Here is a 20796-nt window from a genome sequence, read left to right on the forward strand (position 1 = left end):
CAAAAAGGTGATCAGCACAGATAAATGTGACTCGTAATGGGGTTCCAAGTGTTTACAATGCATATCAATAAACAGATCATAGGATGGAGTTTTCACAAGCTGTTTTCCTGTCCACCAGGCACAAAAGGGATTTAATTAGTGATACCAACTCTATTGCACAGACTTTTTATCAGTGCTGCTACATCAATGATTTGTTAGATGCTAGAATGAGTGATCAACAATCAAGGAAATGGCCCTGGGGTAATTCCATTAACATCGCTAAAGGACAATCCAGGCTTATTTTGATAAATCCTGTGAGATTTATTAAAAAGTCCAGCGAGAGTCTCGCGAGATTGACATTTAACTTGTCATTCATTTTAACTTGCTATAGTTTTTTTCATGGAAATTCGTCAAAGTTCTCCCTGTAATTTTGAAAGGTAATACTCTTCCTGTTTGCCATGTCAATACATGACTGATGAGTGTTGTTGTCAGAGAGATCCACCACTGCCGCTTGTGTCAATGGTCGGCTGGTTTTGGCATACTTATTGTGAATTTAGTAGGCAGTATGCAGTATATACTCATTGAGTATGCTAGTATGCAGTATGCTAGTAATACCATTCCGAACACAGCCATGGACTATGTTCTGTCCCTGTCTTCTAGTTAGGCCTGGCAAGCAAATTAATAGCCCACATTTGGTAAACACTGTGCAGACCAAAATCCACACAGACAGAACAAGTTGGCCCAAAACGTGCAGTTTATCTATCGCAGTGTAGTTGATCAAACAGACCAGGGCAGGGGGCATTGAACTCTGGCCCAGACTCAAGAATTGGAATTACCTACTGCAGCTGACACAGCCGCTGATGACATGTAAGTGAGATTTCCTAAACAGGGGTTGTGTATGGGCAGAGATCTGTGCCACTAGAATCTGAATCTGAATTACTGACTTTGAATTTGAATTGCTCAATTTGAATTTAAAAAAATTACGTTGAATAATAAAAAAAAGACTTTGAATCACATAATTTGAATTTGTATTATTGTTTAACTTGATTTAGTTTTTCAATTCAGTTATTCAAGTTAAACAATACAAATTCAAATTATGTGATTCAAAGTCTTTTTTTTAAATTCATCGTCATTTTTTTTAATTCAAATTGAGCAACTCAAATTCAAGTCAGTAATTCAGATTCAGATTCTAGTGGCACAGATCTCTGCCCATAGTTTTGACACAGAGAAAACCCAATAACAAAATTGGAAAAAGTGACTCTCTGCATCTGCAGCTCTGAATTTGATTGCTATTACCTTAATCTTGATCACATGACCTTTTATTTTCCCTTCTCACGCTTCCGCACACAACAGCCACCCTGGAGGATGTCGGAGCAGGGGAACAGCTCTCTGACCGGACAGCACAGACAACCGTTTGGGTTGGACAGGGACTGACATCTAATAGCTTTACTGTGTCTGTCTGTCCCTCCTGCGATGTTAGGATAAAACATCCTAGGTAGGCTGGCGGTGATCTATGTTTTTGTCTTCGAAATCATTTCATCTGTTTTGTTTTCCTCCTCACAACAGGAAAAGTTTTGCCATTTTGACTATCATGGATCGCTCTTCTTGTAGGTCAGTGAATGCGCACTTGTGTTGTGTGTCAGCTGGCCAGCTGGATGAGTATGTTGCGTTCTAACAGCTACTAGTAGTTAGCAGCTCACTAACTAGCTAATTAGCTTTGTTGACATGCTTCTTCTCACCACCACCACCAGTCACACACTTCATCCTCAGGGGCTCAACAATGCCTAACTAGCTAGCCAGCCTGCTAATGGGTTGTTAAATAGTTAGCTAATGTGTTGTCCTGCATTCTAGTGAATTGTCATCGTAACACTGCACTTCAGACAACCTACAACTGGTGATGGTGTCTAGGTCTTTAAGTGTTAAACAGCTGAGAGCAGTCACTGCTGTTTTTTGTGGTCTTCTTTCACACACGCATCTTACCAAGTGTGTATGAACATCCTCACAAACCAACAAATATAACATAATTATACTTTGGGGGGAGCCATTATACTTTGGGGGCCCCCCAAAGTATTAACATGCTGTGGGAATCACTGCTTTTAATTAGACGCCTGCCTGCCGGTTTGGGCAGATAATCAGTCCTGTCACAAATGATTATACTGTATGATTGATCCTTGTTTGACATGTTGTGATCACAAATCAAAGAAAAATTAGTCCTGCCAAGATGCTGCATCTCCAAATGAACACACGTTCCAGTTGGAGTGAATTTGGTGATAAACCTAAACTAAACTGAACTAATTGAGTGATTCAATCTAAAACTATAAACTAAATATAAAAGGTAAACCAGGACAGGGATTGGTTTATATCTTTTTGGTATTTTTTTTCTTCTGAAATCAACCCCCCAAAAAGTGTGACCCACGACCAATGTATCTGGATAGTTGTGACCAAGTAGGGTTCCAATATTTTAGAACCAGTTTGCCAGGGAACATCCAGCAACCACCAAAGAGATTGTCATGCCACCTGACCTGACTAAACACATTTCACATTGTGATTGGTCAGTCAGCTGATGTTGATGTTACTGACTCTGGAACCAGGCATCATTGAACCATGTTGGCACAGCAACTCCCATTCATCACCCAGTGATCTCATCATGATGCATTGCATCTGAAATCAAACTGAAACTGTTTTTATTCATAAGATTGCATTAACTTGTGTGTGTGTGTGTGTGTGTGTGACATAACATCCAGTGTCAAAAGCAGTGACCGCGCCACCCCCCCAGAGGCCTCCCCTGCCCCTCCTCCTAGCCCCTCTCCTGGTTCCAGACACGCCCCTCCACAGTTGCCACGGAGCCGCAGGGGCTCCAAGATGGTGGACGTGACGAAATGGCCCTTGTTCAGCCTGATGGGGGCCCAGGAGCTCTCCTCCATACGGAAGGCTTGTGTGTTTGGAACCTCCGCCAATGAGGTCATTTACATCACCCATGACGACGAGGTAACGGGTTAAAGTGGAAGTTGGTTTTGTGTTGATGAGGATGATGACATCAGTAGTAGAGATGGCCATGTCAGAAACAAGGTGCTTTTGCATGACTCAGTGTTGCATCATGGAGTATTTATTTTCGCAGTCAGTGCCCAACCTCTGCTGATATTTGACTGTGCGTTCAGTATAGCCTAGGAACACACAGCCTGTCTGATACACCAATCTCTATAATGTTGTAATGCAGGTGTCTATAACTGGTGTGCATAAGTAGTGACTACAGTCTGTCTGTCTCAGTGTGGTTCTGTACTGTTATGCAGGCTTGTTTGTCAGAGGAAAGAGGGTGTGTGGGCCAACACAAACTCTTATCAGTCCTGTCTGTGTCCACACTGGTGTTTACTTACTTTTTAGTATGACTCATTAGCTCTCTCTCTTTCTCTCTCTCTCTCTCTCTCTCTCTCTCTCTCTCTCTCTCTCTCTCTCTCTCTCTCTCTCTCTCTCTCTATTTATTGTTATGGACCAAAATCTAATCAACCTTTCTTTATCATGTGCACAAGATACAGCCATAAACGGTACAATGAAATGCTTGTTAAGCTACCTCTCAACAGTGGAATGGAATAGAAGGACAGGACAAAAATAGAGAAATAGAACAGTGAAACAATAAGTGTAGCCTTGGAATGGTGGAGTACATACAGATAACATGTAGAAATATAGTTGTGTGTGAGTGTAGAGTGTGAGTGCCCAGCAGCACTATCAGTTCCAAAGTCTTCTGGCTTGGAGGTCGAAGCTGTCTTGGAATCAGTTGTTCTGTCATGCCTGTCCGCCTGATATAAGTAAGTAAGCTAGCTGTGATTGGAAACAAAGTAGTGTCCAGTTATGGAATTATTTATCACTATGTGATCACTATGTGGCTGATGTGGGTTAACTATTTGGCAGGCGGACATTATCTGGCCTGACAGCTCCAACACCTGGAGTGAAGCTGGGGTCTTGCCCTTCCACTGGCGTTCAGTGCCCTTTTCACCACCCTCTGTAGAGCCAGAGAAGCATCATCTGCACGTGTTTGGTTTAGAAACCGATGACCCGGTGATGTTTCTCACTCTCTCCGGCAGGTGTATGTGTTCGGGCTGAACTGCAGTAGCTGTCTGGGGACGGGGGACAGTCTGAGCACCATAACACCCAAGAAGCTGGACTTCCTGAGTGGGAGGAAGGTGGTCAGCATGAGCTATGGCAGTGGACCCCACATCCTAGTGGCCACAGAGGGTATGATGACCCCTTCACAAACACACCCTCTGGATGGCAAAACTACCGTGATACAGTTAATCCAACCCCAATTTCTTTGCATTTTAAGCGAGGTGTTTGAATGCAGAAAAGCATTGCCATAGTGTTTAGAGAGAGAAAGACACACACACACAAGACTAACTGATGTCAATGAGTTCATGAGTTTGTGCGTTAAAACCAATGTCTTTTACCCAGGACGCCAGACCTGACCTATCCATGTGGACTCTACTGCTGCTGGCCAAACATTTTTTTTCATATCCTCCGTTTTGTTTCTCAGAAGGTGAGCTGTTTGCCTGGGGCCATAACGGCTACAGCCAGCTGGGGAACGGAACCACCAACCAGGCGGTGGCCCCGGTACTGGTGTCAGGCAACCTGCTCAACAAGAGGGTGACGGAGGTGGCCTGCGGCTCCCATCATTCCCTGGCCTTGACCGACTCAGGGGAGGTGAGGGCAGATACAACATGCAGGGTTCCCACGGGTCCTTGAAATCCTAGAAAGTTTGTGAATTTGAAGAAAAAAAAATCAAGGCCTTAAAGTTTTTGAAAATCGACATGGGTCATTGGAAGTGCTTGAATTCCCCCCTCTCTCTTTCTCTCTCTCTCTCTCTCTCTCTCTCTCTCTCTCTCTCTCTCTCTCTCTCTCTCTCTCTCTCCCCCAAAAAAGATATAGGTAACATGTAGAAGGGAATAAAACAACCATACTAGTTACTAAGGTTAATTAGTTAGCTATATTTTAAACCGACATAACGCTGTTAGATTTGAAAACCCTTCATGGTCATTCCTATTATATACATTCTCATCTAGATCTGTCTCAAACTATGCCGTGGTGGGCCCTTGAATATGAAGGAATTGAGTCTTGAAAGTCCTTGAAAGGTGCTTGAATTTGATGTTTCAGAAGGTGTGGGAACCCTGAACATGGCTCTCAACATCTCGCTTGACATGTGACTTGTTGTTTTCTGACCGGAGCTGTGTGTCGCGCTCCGAGGCAGCAGGCCTAACGCTCGGTCACACAGACGGCTAACAGTGCTACATTATGCTGGAAACCTGGAAATCCTAAGCTGTGGCATAAAGCCCCCATTGTGTGCCTACACTTTGACTGAATCAGCTTTACGCCACAGTCACACGCTCGCACCGTTCTAGTAGAATCAACCACCTATTCAATGCTATCGCCGTAACGTGGATATGTAGGGGCCTGTATGGCACACAAATTTAGAATTCAATTCAAGGTTCTGGTCATCACTTACAGAGCCCTTCATGGTCAGGCACCTGCATACATCTGTGACCTACTGCGTCCTTACAGCCCCAGTAGGTCTCTCAGGTCCTCTGACCAGGGTTTGTTGGTTGTCCCCCGTGCCAGATTAAAAACCAAGGGTGATCGAGCATTCCAAACTGTGGCTCCCAAGCTTTGGAATGCTCTTCCCTTGGATCTTAGATCAGCGGTCTCGGTCGAGGCTTTTAAAAAACAGCTAAAGACTGTCCTGTATAGACAGGCTTTTGGCTAACCCCAAAATCCTGTCTTTCTGTGTCCTTTTGATATTGTTGTACACTTGTTGTTTGTTACTTGTTCTTATTCTCACTTGTTTGCCTATTTTAACCTGCTATAACTTTTGCTCTTTTATTATGTTCTTATATATGTAAAGCACTTTGTGACCCCTGGTCTGAGATAGGTGCTATAGAAATACATTTTACTTACTGACAAGCATGGGAGATAAAGCACCGTCACAAGGCTGGTGTGTTTTTAGTACGAGGGACTGTCTAGATTCCTTGATGCAGCTCAGTACTCCCGTCCTGCTCTGTCCCCTCCAATCCAACAGATCCCTTTACTCCCCCGAACATTAACCTCCCTCCCCCCCTCTCCCAGGTGTATGCCTGGGGCTACAATAACTGCGGTCAGGTGGGCTCTGGCTCCACGGCCAACCAACCCACCCCCCGGAGGGTGTCCAACTGCCTGCAGAACAAGGTGGCGGTGGGCGTGGCCTGTGGTCAGACCTCTTCTCTGGCTGTGGTGGACAATGGAGAGGCGAGTGACTTTGAGTGCTTGTGACTGGTATGACGCTGGAGAGTTGTGAGTGACGGACTGGGCCGCTGAGGGACAGTATCCCCCTGGTCTGGGGAACTCAGATTGAAGTCTTACTGGTGTCTGTGTGTCTGTCTGTGTGTCTTTGTGTCTGTGTGTCTGTGTGTCTGTGTGTGTGTGTGTGTGTGTCTGTGTCTGTCTGTGTGTCTGTCTGTGTCTGTCTATCTGCCGGTGTGTGTGTTCCCCAGGTGTACGGCTGGGGTTATAATGGGAACGGCCAGCTGGGGCTGGGCAACAATGGGAACCAGCTGACTCCTTGTCGCCTGATAGCCCTGCAAGGCTTATGTGTGCTACAGGTGAGTACACACACACACACACACACACACACACACACATGTTAGAGACTGAGGCTTAGCCTTATAGTTAATATTAGGGTTAAGGTTAGATGGCATATGTGGCTGTAGTGTGTAGAGTAGGCTACCTGCCTCCTCTGAAGCCTCTCCGCCCCTGCCCCCCCCCCCCCCTCCCCAGATTGCCTCTGGCTACGCCCACTCCCTGGCCCTGACCGACGAGGGGCTGCTCTACGCCTGGGGGGCCAACACGTACGGGCAGCTGGGCTTGGGCAACAAGAGCAACCAGCTCAGCCCAGTACAGATCATGGCTGAGAAAGAGAGGTGAGAGGGGGGGGGGGGGCAGTCTACATACACACACACACACTCACACACACACACACACACACTCACACACACACTCACACACATTGAGACGAGGGTTTTTGAAAAGCTCCACATTCTCTCTCTCCCTCTCTTCCTTTTTGTTCTTTTACACTCACTCACTCACTCACTCACTCACTCACTCACTCTGAACCCTTCCTCCCGCCTCCCGTGTCCTCCAGCAGGATCGTGGAGGTGGCGGCGTGCCACTCCACCCACACGTCTGCGGCTAAGACCCAGAGCGGCCAGGTGTACATGTGGGGCCAGTGTAGGGGGCAGTCCATCGTCCTACCCCACCTCACGCACTTCACCTGCACCGATGACGTGTTTGCCTGCTTCGCCACGCCCTCCGTCATGTGGAGGCTGCTTTCCATGGGTAAGGAGGCGTGTGTGTGTGTGTGTGTCTGTCTATGAGTGTCTGAGTGTCTGTCTGTGAGTGTCTGTGAGTGTCTGTGAGTGTCTGTGAGTGTCTATGAGTGTCTGAGAGTGTGAGTGAGTGTGTGTGTGTGCCTGTGTGCGTGTGTGCGTCAGAATGAGAAAGGTGTTGTGTGGACGTCCCTGACCGTGAAGGTGTGTGTGTGTGTGCTCCTCTCCAGAGCATGACGACTTCCTGACGGTGGCTCAGTCTCTGAAGAAGGAGTTTGACAGCCCGGAGACGGCCGACCTCAAAGTCAGCGTGGAGGGCAAATACATCCACGTCCACAAGGCTGTGCTCAAGATCAGGTCAGGTCTAACACCCCCCCCCCAGGGGTCATATCCCTCCAACCAAGATCTATCAGTTGGCCCACTCGTCAATGGATTAACTAAACTACCCCCCCCCCCCACACACACACACACACACACACCTCTTCTTCCAGGTGTGAGCACTTCAGATCCATGTTCCAGTCCCATTGGAATGAAGACATGAAGGAAGTGATCGAGATAGACCAGTTCTCTTACCCTGTCTACCGCGCCTTCCTCGAGTTCCTCTACACGGACAATGTGGACCTGTCTCCTGAGGACGCTATTGGTCAGTCCTATACACAGCCACACCCACACAAAATAAGCCTCAATGGGAGGTATTGTCCAACGGGAATGTGCTCAAGACCAACTATTGTTCTGTATCTCAGCTGGAGTCCGACTGACGCGACTTATTGCTTTGCAATGTCAGCCACATACAGTGCTGTGAAAAAGTATTTGCCCCCTTCCCAATTTCGTCTGTTTTTGCATGTTTGCAAATGTAACGGGGCCCACACCTTCCAAAAAACACCACCCACACCCTCCACTTTTGAATTTTTTCCCAAAATGTTGGGGGTTCATCAAGATGGTTTTTGGCAAATGTGAGACGAGCCTTTGTGTTCTTTTTTCTCAGCAGTGGTTTTCTCCATGGCATTCTCCCATGGATGCCATCTTTGCCCCGTCTCTTTCTTATTGTGGAATCATGGACATAAGGCCTGCAGTTCTTTAGATGTTCTTCTGGATTCTTTTGTGACCTGGACGAGTCGTCGTTGCGCTCTTGGACTAATTTTGGTTTCTTTGGATGGAGGCATCATGTGCTGCTTAAGATCTTTTAGGCTGGGGCGCTTAGGTGGCGTAACGGGTTAAGCGTCGACCATGTAACCGCAGGGTTCCCGGTTTGATTCCGACCGTGGACATATCCTGCGTGTCATCCCTTCTCTCTCACCCATCCTTCCTGTCAAAATCTCTACTGTCTCTATCACAATAAAAAAAAAAATATGAGTGGGCCTGCATAAATAATTTATATATATATTTTAGGCTACTTCACTTGGTTTAAGTTCTATTTAAGAGATTTCTAGATTGAACAGGTCTGGCAGTAATCGGGCGTAGGTGTGGCTTGTGAAATTTAACTCAGCTTTCAAACAAATGTGTTTAATCGGTTGGTTGTTAAGGGGGGGCAATTCCTTTTTCACATAGGGCCAGGTAGGGTTGAATAGCATTTTCCCCTTAATACATGAAATCATCATTTAAAAACTGCATTTTCTATTTACTCAGGTTATCTTTGTGTAATATACAATAAAAACGGTTTGATGATCTGAAACATTTAAGTGTGACAAACATGCAAAAACAGACGAAATCGGGAAGGGGGCAAATACTTTTTCACAGCACTGTACATGTCAGAATAGATTGGATCGAACCCCATCTCAGGCCCGGAAGAAGTGCATCTCTCGAGCGCTGAGCGAACCGTGATACAAACCTGTCCGTCTCTGTTCTCTCTGCAGGGCTGCTGGACTTGGCCACGTCGTACTGTGAGAACCGTCTGAAGCGCCTGTGTCAGCACATCATAAAGAGGGGCATCACCGTGGAGAACGCCTTCTCTCTGCTCGCTGCGGCCGTACGCTACGACGCTGAGGTCAGTCCCGTCTCCCACCCCTTCACCCCTCAACCCTGACCTCTCACCCCTGACCTCTCACCCCTGACCTGTACGGCATAGTGTATGCCGCTTTAGATTTCTCATCAATCTCTTGAGGCAGAAATCTTATTCAAACTTGTATAGAAGATGCACCCCCCAATCACAGATCTAGGATCAGATTACCCTACCTCCAATCATAACCTCAACCCATTAGGGAGATGAACAACTACCTGACCCTGTGTCAGTGGTTAAGGGTAACTGGTTAACGGTATCTACTCTTGTTTAGTGTTAGCGTTGTGGTTGACGTGTCTAACTGTCTGTTTAAACTGGTTGTGTTCAGGACCTGGAAGAGTTTTGCTTTAAGTTCTGTGTGAACCACCTGACAGAGGTGACCCAGACCACCGCCTTCTGGCAGATCGACGGCAACATGGTCAAAGAGTTCATCTCCCGAGCCAGCCGCTGTGGGGCCTTCAAGAACTGACCACTAACCAGAATGAGACTGAGAAGGATTAGGCAGAGATGATGTCACAGGCGCCATTTGGATGCGCTTCCTGGAGAATCGTGGAAGTTTTTACGGCATCTTTGTCTAATCCTTGCTTTATCTCATTCTTGACCAGAACCCAATTTCTCAAACACGGGAAGCTAAGCTAAGCTAAAGCCCTGCTGTCCCTAACAGCACTAGGAGGATGTTCAGTCTGCTGTTGTATTAGCCACAGTGCTTGCCTTCGTGCGGTTCATCACGCATGGATGGCAGGTTAATCAGTTCCATCCTTGATGACTGGGGAGTCTTGAGTGGCAATGCACAATGAAGAGACCGTCTCTAATTCTGAACTGTTCAGAGAAAATCTCCTATGCTTTTGTAGTTCCAGTTAATATCTTAAGACCATGTGTATTTTGCTACATGATTTTTTTCCAATTGTACTATGAATTGAGTAACAGCACTATACTTTGGTGGCACATTTTGCTCTTACTGTGGTGCATTGATAATGCTTGGGTGTGATTGTGATTCGCCTTCTAACTCCACGAATCTCACTGGGCTAAGTGATACTCCATTTTGAACAGGGTGGTGTCCAGTCTTAAATCTGTTCCAGGTCAAATACAAGTGAACCATTTGTGACTCTAATGCAGTGTGAACATATCACAGTACATAGGGGTTTCCTCATCTGCCAGGTGATGAAGCTATGCGAGGGGACAGACACAACCTCACATATTGAAGACTGTGATTCTGCATGTCCTAGCGAACACTGGCAGTGAAGCTTCAATTGAGCTTCAGTCATTGAGAATATCGTGCTCTTTCAGCCGGCGTGAAATGTACAAACGTCGGCGTATTGACAATTTGTGTCAGCGGGAACTGGTGAAAACACAACAGCACCGAAGCTCTCTTAACTGAGCTGAGGTGGGTGGAGTAGCAGTAATACTGGCGTGTTCATTACAGTGAACAGCCCAAGTGCCATCAGGTGCGCTGAGAAAATCTGGCCTTGAAAATAGCACAAATATTTCAGCGCTACTACCAGCACCCGCTTTTGCACTGTTTTCAAAAATACATCCCATAGGGTTGGTTGTGTTCTGGGTGCACCCTTAGAAGGACTGGCCTTGCTGATGCTTTGGTGCTAGGGGTTAGACATTTGCACTGTTAACAATCTTTCCCCCCCATTAATTATCTTAGCGACAAGCTGTATGTTATGTTACAGAAGATTTCACACATTTCTAGAAGGTCATTTATTACTTTTCAGTAATGTTTGCACTACATTATAAGCTGTCCAAAAATATTATACAAACATTATGACTTGCTTATTTTCATGTTTTGAAGAAATGCTACCGTAGTGGGGGGTAGTGGTGGTCTAGTGGATAGTGTGTTGGACTTCCGATCGGAAGGTTGTGAGTTCAAATCCCGCCTGAAACCACACCACTACTAGTGTGCCCTTGAGTAAGGCACTTAGCCCTCAGTTACTCCAGGGGGACTGTCCCTGTAATTCGTAATTGTAAGTCGCTTTGGATAAAAGCGTCTGCTAAATGGCAAAATTATTATTATTGATGTTGTGTATTAGACATCAATGATCAGTTATGTCTGTATGCCAATTGTATGGAGTGCCAGTGAATTTGGTTATATGACCAAATATAAATAAACAATAAACATGCAATTACAAAAAATTTCCCTCCCTTTATTTTATACAGAGTATTACCAGTGCGAATCCAAGTAGACCACAGCGGTAAAAGGCACAATTTGGTCAGGATGTAGGATACAACAATAGGAACGTGAGTTACAGTGGAGGCTGGAGGAGATGAAAATGCACAGGCTGGTATCGGAAACATGTTTGAATCCATCCATGCATTTACAATGAGCCCGTCCTCCCATTTCTGCCTCCACTGCTGAGTTCTACTCAGGGAACATCACTCTACATTTGAGCTTTAGATTTGTGCAGAGGCACACAGTAACTCAAATCAAAAGGAACACAAACGTTGTTGCTTACAGACAACCACAGATCTGGCAATATTAAAATTCACAATATTACAATTCTGATTGAAATTCCTTATACTATATAAAAAATTGTAAAAAAATAAAAAAGAGACTAAAATCCAAAAAACAATAACATTTCGGAACGGTCAGAGAGCACCCCGGATCCACTCCCTTGCTCCGAGTGTATTTACGAACACACCCTAACTGTTTCAAGAAACTGCAGTGCATTCTGGAGGGTGTAGTTGATGATGTACCAGTGGGTCTTCATCTCCTCAGGACTGTTAAGGCCTTCTTCATGGCCTCTGTGGCCCCCTGCAACTCCCTGTGTCTCCTCTCCAAATCTGAACAGGGAGAACAAATACTACCATTATAGTCATCTAGTGCAGTTCTATGTAGAGTAGAACTCATTTACATTTTTGGCATTTAGCAGACGCCTTATTCCAAAGCGACTTACAATCAATACTCAAAACTCCCTAAAGGGCTAGTGTGCATTTTATTGTTCCAGACCAGCAACAACGCATCTTGTAAACCTAATCTAAAACTTACATCAGATCTTTGGTCTGTCCACTGATGTGAGGTAACTTAGCATAGAAGATACAAAGAGGGGTCTGGACAACAGACAAACAAAGCACTTCAAAACTATCAGTGCCATTACTTCGGTGTCATTCCCCACCTCTCTCCTGCTCTGCCAGTTGCTGTGCAAGCTTTCCAGAAGTTTCCATCACCATTAGGGAGTGGTCGTAATCTATGAGTGGAAAAGAAAGAACCAGTGAATCGATTTGACTCGATAACAGCATAAAGGCATTGACATGATTTGGAGCACTACAGTGGGTTGTATAGACATCCTCACCCTCCTGGCTCGCCTGGCCACCCTGGATCCTTTTGGAGATGCTCATCATGTCGTTGATGAAGGCAGAGAAGATGGACTGTGTACATCCAGCCTCGTTACACCTCTTCCAGAAGATGGCGGAGTCAGAGCTGGGCTCCCCAGGTGTCCCCTTGGAAGAGGAGGGATGGGTCACATGGGAGGGAGGGGGGGTGATGGAAGGGTATAGGGAAGGCGGGGGGACAGGTGTTTTGCAGAGCTCTGAATCTGAATCTGAATCAGGTGAAAGGACTGGACCGGCAGGGTCATCAGTGGGGACAGGAGAGACAGGGTCATCAGGTGAAAGGACTGGACCGGCAGGGTCATCAGTGGGGACAGGAGAGACAGGGTCATCAGTGGGGACAGGAGAGACAGGGTCATCAGTGGGTCCTGGTGAGTGAGAGCCAGCATGTTGACTAGAGGGCAAAGGTGAATCATGTTGCTCTGGATCACAGCCCTGAGAGGAACCAGGACCAGTAGCAGAATCCAGTGTAGAACTGAACTCTGAGAGGAGAGAAAGAGACAGCCACAACATGACTTGGCATCTTTGTTCACCTTGTGGAAGACGTGTTACACAGGTTATATCTGGTTCCATCTTTCAACTGGCCAATGTCAGGTACCTGTGATCTGGGTGGACTCAGATCCCACAAAGACGGTCACTGGCAACAAGCTCTGGGACTCCACATCCTGGAGAGACAAGATGTCCACCACAGCTCACCTCACTTACACACCATTATGTATATAAAGCTTTTGAAATGTAAATAACACGAGACAACTGTGTTGTCAATAATAACAATGAACATTATGTTAGGAGTGAGGTCAGTGCACCTCGTAGGGGGGGTAGATGATTTGACTGATCGTCAGTAATCTGTAACATCACTGATGGTTCCTGACAAGAATACGGTGAAGTGTGAACTAACTCACTGAGTCATCATCTTCCTCCGTGTTTCTGTTTGGAGAAGCTGGGAGGTTTCCTGCAGAAAACAGCAGTTGTTTTGATTTCAATGCCTCTGGACGATAACATCAGCCAACATTACTTTACCAGTGCTGGGGCCTCATTTATAGAAAGTACTCAGATCAAATGTTGATCTTATTAGTAGCTAGCTAACGCCTCCCCGTCTCTTCGCTGCACGCAAGGCAGCTGACAGTCCAAACTATGTCTTATAATAACCACGTATAATAACGTTGGTTACTATTTACACTATTACCGTATTTTCCGCACTATAAGGCGCACTTAAAAGCCTTTAATTTTCCAAAAAAACGACAGTGCGCCTTATAACCCGGAGCGCCTTATATATGGATCAATTTGTTAATTGGTTGATCCATACTGGTTGTACACGGCGCTCAAGGCGCTCTGTCAAAATGTTTCAGTACGACTGGTAAACTACAAAGCCGCACCGCTTGAAGCATTACGGTAATCAGTAAACACCGGTGTTGTGCTTACACACAGTCCCACACCACTTGTGTGTATAAAGACCCCAAGTAAAGAAGACTAAACAGAGTTTCCGTGGGAACAAAGCGAGATGGCCACAGTTAGACAGTTAGAGGACAAACTCCAACAGTGGGTTGTTGAACAGAGAGCTGCAAGTAGAAGCGTCTCTACAGTCACTAAGGCAACAGCGCGAGCACGGGACATGAACATCGATGAATTTCGAGGCGGTCCTTCTTGGTGCTTTCAACTTGAAGTTTTAAAGTACCCACTCGATATAATAAACAACAGTTTAACGATCACTAAACACTTATAATTTGTGTATTGGATTCATTATTCTCGTTTGCCGGAGGCTACCGGTAAGGGAGGGTTTACTTGTAAACATACTTTCGTTTTAGCTGGTGTTCAAAAGCAAGAACTGTGTGTTCATCTAGTTATGTGTAGTTATGTGTTTTTAGCATGTCGATGTTCTCCCAGCATGTTGTCATGTTATTAAAATACAGTTTAGACCTTCGTAGCGATGTGTTTTGTTAGCAGCGTTCGTAGCTGTGGCTGCGTTCAGAGTCACAAAACTGAAAAATGACGTTGCACATTTCACCAGGAGCTGTCACATATTGGTTGTTGGTTATAATTGTATAGCCTATTGGTTGTTTTCTGGTGTTGTTTTATTGTTTTTCTCTGTTTGTAGTCTACTTGATGTATTTTTATCAGCTGTTAAATCACCACAGCGGTTAATTCACTAATAGAGATAATACCAGATTGAAAATGCTTGTAGCTAACTACTCTATATCTCGTGGTCGCAGCTATTGCGAATTGCTATTCACGCGAGTCAGCTGTGAATCACCGCAGGTCCTTGACGCTTGTTGCAAAAATGGATGACGAACGGCTGATACTTGAGGTGGAAAAATATATATTTTTGACAGTGGAGCAGGTAGAACGTTGACGGTGACAACGCTCAGGTGGAGCATGGACAACGGGAAGTTGACACAACACCGATGGAGAGGTGACGCAACGCAGTAGGTGGAGCTTGGCCGTAACGCAACCCCAGTCAAACGTTTGACTGCAGTATTTTCTATTCTATGCGCTTTATAATCCGGTGCGCCTTATAATCCGGTGCGCCCTGTATATGAAAACAGTTCTAAAATAGGCCATTCATTGAAGGTGCGCCTTATAATCCGGTGCGCCTTATAGTGCGGAAAATACGGTACTCACACTTTACACAACTCAATAATACCCCGGCTCTGGTCTCCAAACATTCAACTTTCTTACTCTTACAACTCGCTGCTCTCCACTCTCTCCTCAGCTCACTCACATCCCAACGTATCATGACACTCGCGCGAGCACACACACACACATCAAAAGCCGCCAACTGAACTACGGCATCATTACTTGGACACACAACATGTGTTTTAGGCAAATGGCAAGAAAACAATAAACGAAATCAAAGAGAGAAAAAAGGGGGGGAAACCTAGCTGGGCGGGGGCAAGGTAATTTCTTATTAATTATTAATTACTCAAAATGAGATTAATTAAACTAACTAATCGAGGTACATCTGGACCGTCGTAACATTACCCGTGTCGTACGTAGAAAACCACGTCAACGTAGTGATTTATACAATTTCAACGTGAGTCAATTTGACCGTGGAAACGATCGTAGCTCTACGTCAAGTATTGACCTTGCGTACGCACATTACCTACTGGTTATGCGGAGTTATAACAGGAATGTGAGCCGCACTGCCTACTGTAATTCATGCAAGTGGCTCGTAATAAAATTAACGATGTTGTTATCAGCCGAGAAAATTAGTTTAATTCAAGATTTAAAAGGAACTGATGTTTATGATTGTATTTCAGTCTTCCTTTATATCCCTCCGGAGCTGTCTATATCTCCCCTTCAACACGCCTAGTGCGTTCCACAACGGACCTTGCCCGGCCACGCGCTAAATTATACTGGATTTTCTCCGGTGTCTGGGAGGGAGCAGCCATATAAGAATAAGACCACCTGATAAGAATAAGACCATTATATTATTACAGTATAAGCAGCACTCGAGTTGCCAGAAATAAAAACAGTCAAAATTGCCCCCCTCTTTACATACTTTGTCATTTTATCAATGAACGTGGTATTATTGCTATTTCAAGGTGCGAGGGGGCACGCACACATGCAGTGACATTTTTACCAAGTTACTGACACTGAAGTCACTGACGCTGAGGGGATGCTAAAATTGTCCTCATATGATAAAATCCACCACCTCCCCTGATTTTCTTTTACAACTTGAGTACTGAGTATAAGCATGTGCCTGGTTAGTTGTTATGATCAAACGTTACAAATGCAACTTACCGAGAAGCCACCCTTCTCTGCCCTCTCCCGCTTCCAGACGAACGCCTACCCTATATTATAGCACTTGTCTTAATTCAGCCGCTATAATTGAGCCGCTATCACAGGCGTTAATACAAACCTCATTCACCTGCGCTCATTTTACCTGCGTTGGTATTTATAGAAGGAAGCACGTACGCAACTTTAAACCATCTCAGCCCGTTTTATAAATAATGCTTACGTCCGTTTAGAAAAATCAGTGCTTACGTGAAAGTCAAAAAACTTTTTTTTATAAATGAGGCCCCTGATGTGTAGGAAAACGATGAGGTGGGAAGTCAGCATCGGGTGGGAGACGGTTACTTAACATGTTCTTTATAAGTCTTGTTTGTTGTACATTTCACTGAGTTAAGATGGTAAGACTCACTCCTCAAGTTCAAATTGCTAGCTCGTATTGTAGCTGGTTTACATCGGTATTTGAAGAAACTGTCATGTGTGTTGGCAGGTCAGACTCTCAAATCAGGTGGCAAGTTCGAGACTCTGATGTCTAGTAATGTCCAGCCGTCTGATTGGCTGTAATATCTTACGTTTGTTTACGACTTTTTTGCTGTGGAAAGTACACACACTTTGGGTTTTCAGCTCACATGTGAACACAAGTCTTTTCGGTGGAGTTGGTTGGTTTCATAAATGTGCTTAATTACGTTTTGGTCCTGGTCCATGCTGTACTGTGACTCTTGCAAAACAGTTTGTGTAACAGAAGGCACACGACTGAGTTAAATCACAAGATTATTGAGTCAGGATTGAGAGTGAGGTGCAACCAAGTGGAAAGAGGGGGGGGGGGTACTGTAGGATATTTTGAAGTTCAAGGGCTGGAATAATAATGACATTTATTTTTATTTGCAGTGTGGTTATTCTTTTTTGGGTGAGTATTGACAGTAGTTAGAGGCTACACCAAAACGTGGCATGTTAGCTACTGAAAACACTACTAATATTGTAAGCTACATGTAGTGGAACTATTCCCCAACACTGTAAATGTGTATATGCCTTTTTACCTTTTAACCTCTGTGGTTAACTCAATAAAAAAGAAAAACAGATGTATTACCTTTCCTGGAGGCTCCAGGGGTCTCAGCATCGGTTCTGTTACATAAGACAAACATATTGTTTCTCTATGGCGTAATTGTAACAGTCAGGTAAGCAGTAAGGCTATTCTGTCTATCTTTCTTCCTTTGCATAACATTTTGCCTGCAGGCTAATCACATGATCACTGATATTATAACCTGTTATTTAAACAGAATTTCACAGACAATGCCCAAAAGTAACATGACCCTTGATTAAGAATTGAAAATGTTCATGTCCAGCATAAACATGTAATCCGTTGAAGGTTCATTAATAAATAATACACTCTGTATCATGTTCTAATTCACGGCCTTCTAGAATGTACCAAATCTACTTCTGTCTTTCCCTTCCAACTACAGTATGAGGTAATTGGAAGTCAAGTCAAAAGCCTGCTACCTGTCAGGTTTATATCCAGACACCTATGAAGAGAGAGAGAGAGAGAGAGATATGTGTAAGAACACTGTTTCTGCTAGCAAACATGTTCCAGTATCCCATGGCCTAGCCAAGGCCTCACCCTTTGTTCTGAGTTTCCACTGCTGTCTAGATCTGAGTCTAGAGGAGCCAACTCCATGTCAATGTCATTTTCACCTCCCTCTGTCAGAAAACACAAACATGAATACAGTGAATATATCAGTCATTACGTGTGGAAGGGTAAAGCAGTGTAATTTCTCACCCATGGAATAATTTGACAGACAGATGAAGGAGCACTGCTGAATAAATGAGGCAACCAACCTAAATCTGAGGCATTCAATATCTTTCTGGACTTTGGTTTGGATAAGCTCTCATCCTGCCTGGGACAGAAGAGTGACCACAAGCCATGTTCAGCAACAAGACAAACAGAATTGCAGCCTTAGGTTCTGAACATTTAAACAAAAACTATAATCACATTGCATGCACTCAAATGTGATAGTCGAGTATCTGAGACAGACATCCATCATAGCAGACAATTAACTTTAGGCATGACATCTTAAATGTAGGGATGCACGATATGCATTTTTCCCAACCGATACCGATACCGATATTTACCCGCTTCTCGTGGCCGATACCGATACCGATACCGATATTATTATTATTATTTTATTTTTTCTTTCCTAGCACCAGGGGAGCTCCCCCTCCCAAATTTCGTTGTTTGGTACCTGTACTATATCAATGACAATAAAGACCATTCAGATATCATTTCACAGTTGATAACCTGTAGTTCATGCACACCTGAAGGTAAGAAAGGCTATGTAGTGAGCAAAGATTGATGATTTAATATTCCATAGTGATCTCACCAAATCTAACTTACATCACTATTGTTAACACAACAAAGAGAACACTTCTGAGTCTTCAAATGTTCATTTATTATTTCCTCTAACAAACAGAATCTGTTATACAGTGCACAATGCTTTTTTTAGCCAAGATCTGGCCTCCTTTTATGAAAACAACAGCTTCTGCTCCAACAAACTCCTAAGCATATAAAACGTGCTGTTCCATCGCGTTGGTACGTCTTGTTGGAGCCGTGTGGTTTTCATTCCCAGTTGTGTCTGTAAATCTTTCAAACGGGAGAAGGCGAGTTGGGAGTGCTTAAAGTGTCCTACCATCTTCCTCCCGATCGCAACACAGTCGGATATACTTCTCTGGCTCAGTACAGCCTCATTAACGGCAAGTTGTAAACTGTGGGCCATACAGCCCAAGCTTGCAACTTCACATTCATCACAAGCCCTGACCATATTGCGCGCATTGTCCCTCAGCACAACGTGCACCCGCTCCTTAGGTATATTCCACTGTCCAAACATGGTTTCAAAAGCGCCGCGGATGGCTGTCGCAGTATGCGAACCGGAGAACTCCTGCGCATGCAGCAGTGTCTTCTTCATATTGAAGTCCTCATCCAGCCACTGGGCCGTTAAACTAAGCATACTGACTGGACTAACGTCAGAAGTCCATATGTCCGTGGTAAAACTTATCTGGCTTACGCTAGTATCGATCAGACTATGGATGTGTGTGGCGACTGTATCATACAGAGCCGGCAGGCACACGTCTGCAAAATAGCGGCGACTTGGGAGTACATACCGGGGCTCTAAATGTGAAATTAGCTGGCGAAATCCTTTATCTTCTACTACAGAGAAAGGCTGGTCGTCGAGGGCCATCAACTCCATTATTTTTTCATTGATGGCTTGAGCCTTTGAGCTGTCTCGAGTGAACTTCCTGCTGTTTTCAAATGCGTTTTCAATAGGCACCGCGGATTTTTTTTCCGTGGCTGGGCTAACGTGTTCTGCTACGAGTGCTTGATATTCCTTCCATACAGCGTGCTTGCAATGGTGATTCTTCAGGTGACTTATTAGATTCGTTGTGTTGTAACTCTTTGCCCTTTGCCCTCCTCTCCGAACTTTTGTTGAACATGTATTGCAAATTGCAAACGCAACATCTGCCTTAGAAATTGTGAAGAATGTCCACACAGGGGAAGGCATGTTTCGCTCGCGTCTCGTCTATACAAACTGCGTGCCTGAGCGCGGAACCCGGAAGCAGAGTGCGGAAACCGGAAACCGGAAGCAGAAATATTTCCGGCTTCATATTATCGGTTTAAATATCGGCTAATTTTATAATAAATACCGATACCGATAAACATTAATTCCTCAATATCGGGCCGATAAATATCGGTGCCGATAATATCGTGCATCCCTACTTAAATGTACAAAATATACAGTCAAAAAGATAAAAACTCAAAAGGGTAAGATAGTCAGAGACAGCCCAACAACAGCATGCAAGCATCGCAATACATACTTGCTTGGAGGACTCAATGGTCTCTGTTACAAAAAAATAAATAAAGAGAATTAGATTCACACCTGTAACGGTAGAAATCGGAGGACGGGCTCATTGTAATACATGGAATGGAATGAGGAATGGTGTAAAACACGTTTCCTCATTTTGTTACATGCATGCATCACTACAATGATGTCTACCTTCGCTGATACACACTGATATTATAATAGGACTACATTAGCAAACAAGTGACTGACTTTACTGTAGTGTAGAAAGGCATTATGAACAGTTAAACACAGACCTTGGATGATGTTTGTCGTCTGCTATTTCTGGAAATGTTTGAGTCACTGGCATTGCACGATGGTCCAGCCACAGCACGCTGGCCTATTCGATTCAAACATTTTCCTAAATGATTAATCTTGAATTGAAACTAGAGAGCACATCACATCCAAAAGAGAAGTCTATGTTAGTGCAAGACAGGGAGATGTGAGACAAAACAAACAACTTACCACTCTGTTTTTCAGACAATGATCGTCGCCTGTGCTTTGATCGTCGCCTGTGCTTTGATCGTTG

The 20796-nt window shown here is 44.6% G+C and overlaps 2 protein-coding genes and 1 long non-coding RNA gene across 5 annotated transcripts; 1 reads left to right on the plus strand and 2 right to left on the minus strand.

Moving 5' to 3' along the window:
* Positions 1-2841: 2841 nt before the first annotated feature.
* Positions 2842-9787, plus strand: LOC308161690 (RCC1 and BTB domain-containing protein 1-like; the record flags this gene model as incomplete). 3 transcript variants are annotated; one of them, XM_080535738.1, is made up of 11 exons in its annotated part: positions 2842-2967; positions 4059-4209; positions 4505-4671; positions 6088-6246; positions 6492-6599; positions 6775-6917; positions 7142-7354; positions 7527-7679; positions 7814-7965; positions 9176-9306; positions 9647-9787. In XM_080535738.1, 11 exons carry the CDS (start codon positions 2842-2844, stop codon positions 9785-9787), a joined length of 1644 nt encoding a protein of 547 aa, XP_080391864.1. The 3 variants fall into 3 exon arrangements, with proteins under 3 accessions (XP_080391864.1, XP_080391865.1, XP_080391866.1); XM_080535739.1 differs by having other exon boundaries at positions 7142-7332; positions 7553-7706; XM_080535740.1 differs by having other exon boundaries at positions 7142-7332; positions 7553-7679.
* Positions 9788-11519: 1732 nt separating this feature from the next.
* On the minus strand, positions 11520-15441 carry LOC308162739 (uncharacterized protein; the record flags this gene model as incomplete). Its single annotated transcript, XM_080536881.1, has 6 exons — positions 11520-12105; positions 12438-12509; positions 12615-13133; positions 13250-13316; positions 13554-13578; positions 15437-15441. The coding sequence occupies 6 exons, from the start codon at positions 15439-15441 to the stop codon at positions 12029-12031; spliced, it is 765 nt and encodes a 254-aa protein (XP_080393007.1). The 3' UTR covers positions 11520-12028.
* A 2509-nt stretch (positions 15442-17950) lies between these two features.
* On the minus strand, positions 17951-20796 carry LOC308162194. The gene is made up of 5 exons (XR_013937582.1): positions 20733-20796; positions 20525-20607; positions 20245-20267; positions 18214-18272; positions 17951-18075 (listed from the first exon to the last, which is right to left on the minus strand). It is a non-coding gene; the product is annotated as an uncharacterized lncRNA (long non-coding RNA).

This window comes from Nansenia antarctica, assembly GCF_963989245.1.
Source record: "Nansenia antarctica genome assembly, chromosome: 7".
NCBI classification, from domain to species: domain Eukaryota; kingdom Metazoa; phylum Chordata; class Actinopteri; order Argentiniformes; family Microstomatidae; genus Nansenia; species Nansenia antarctica.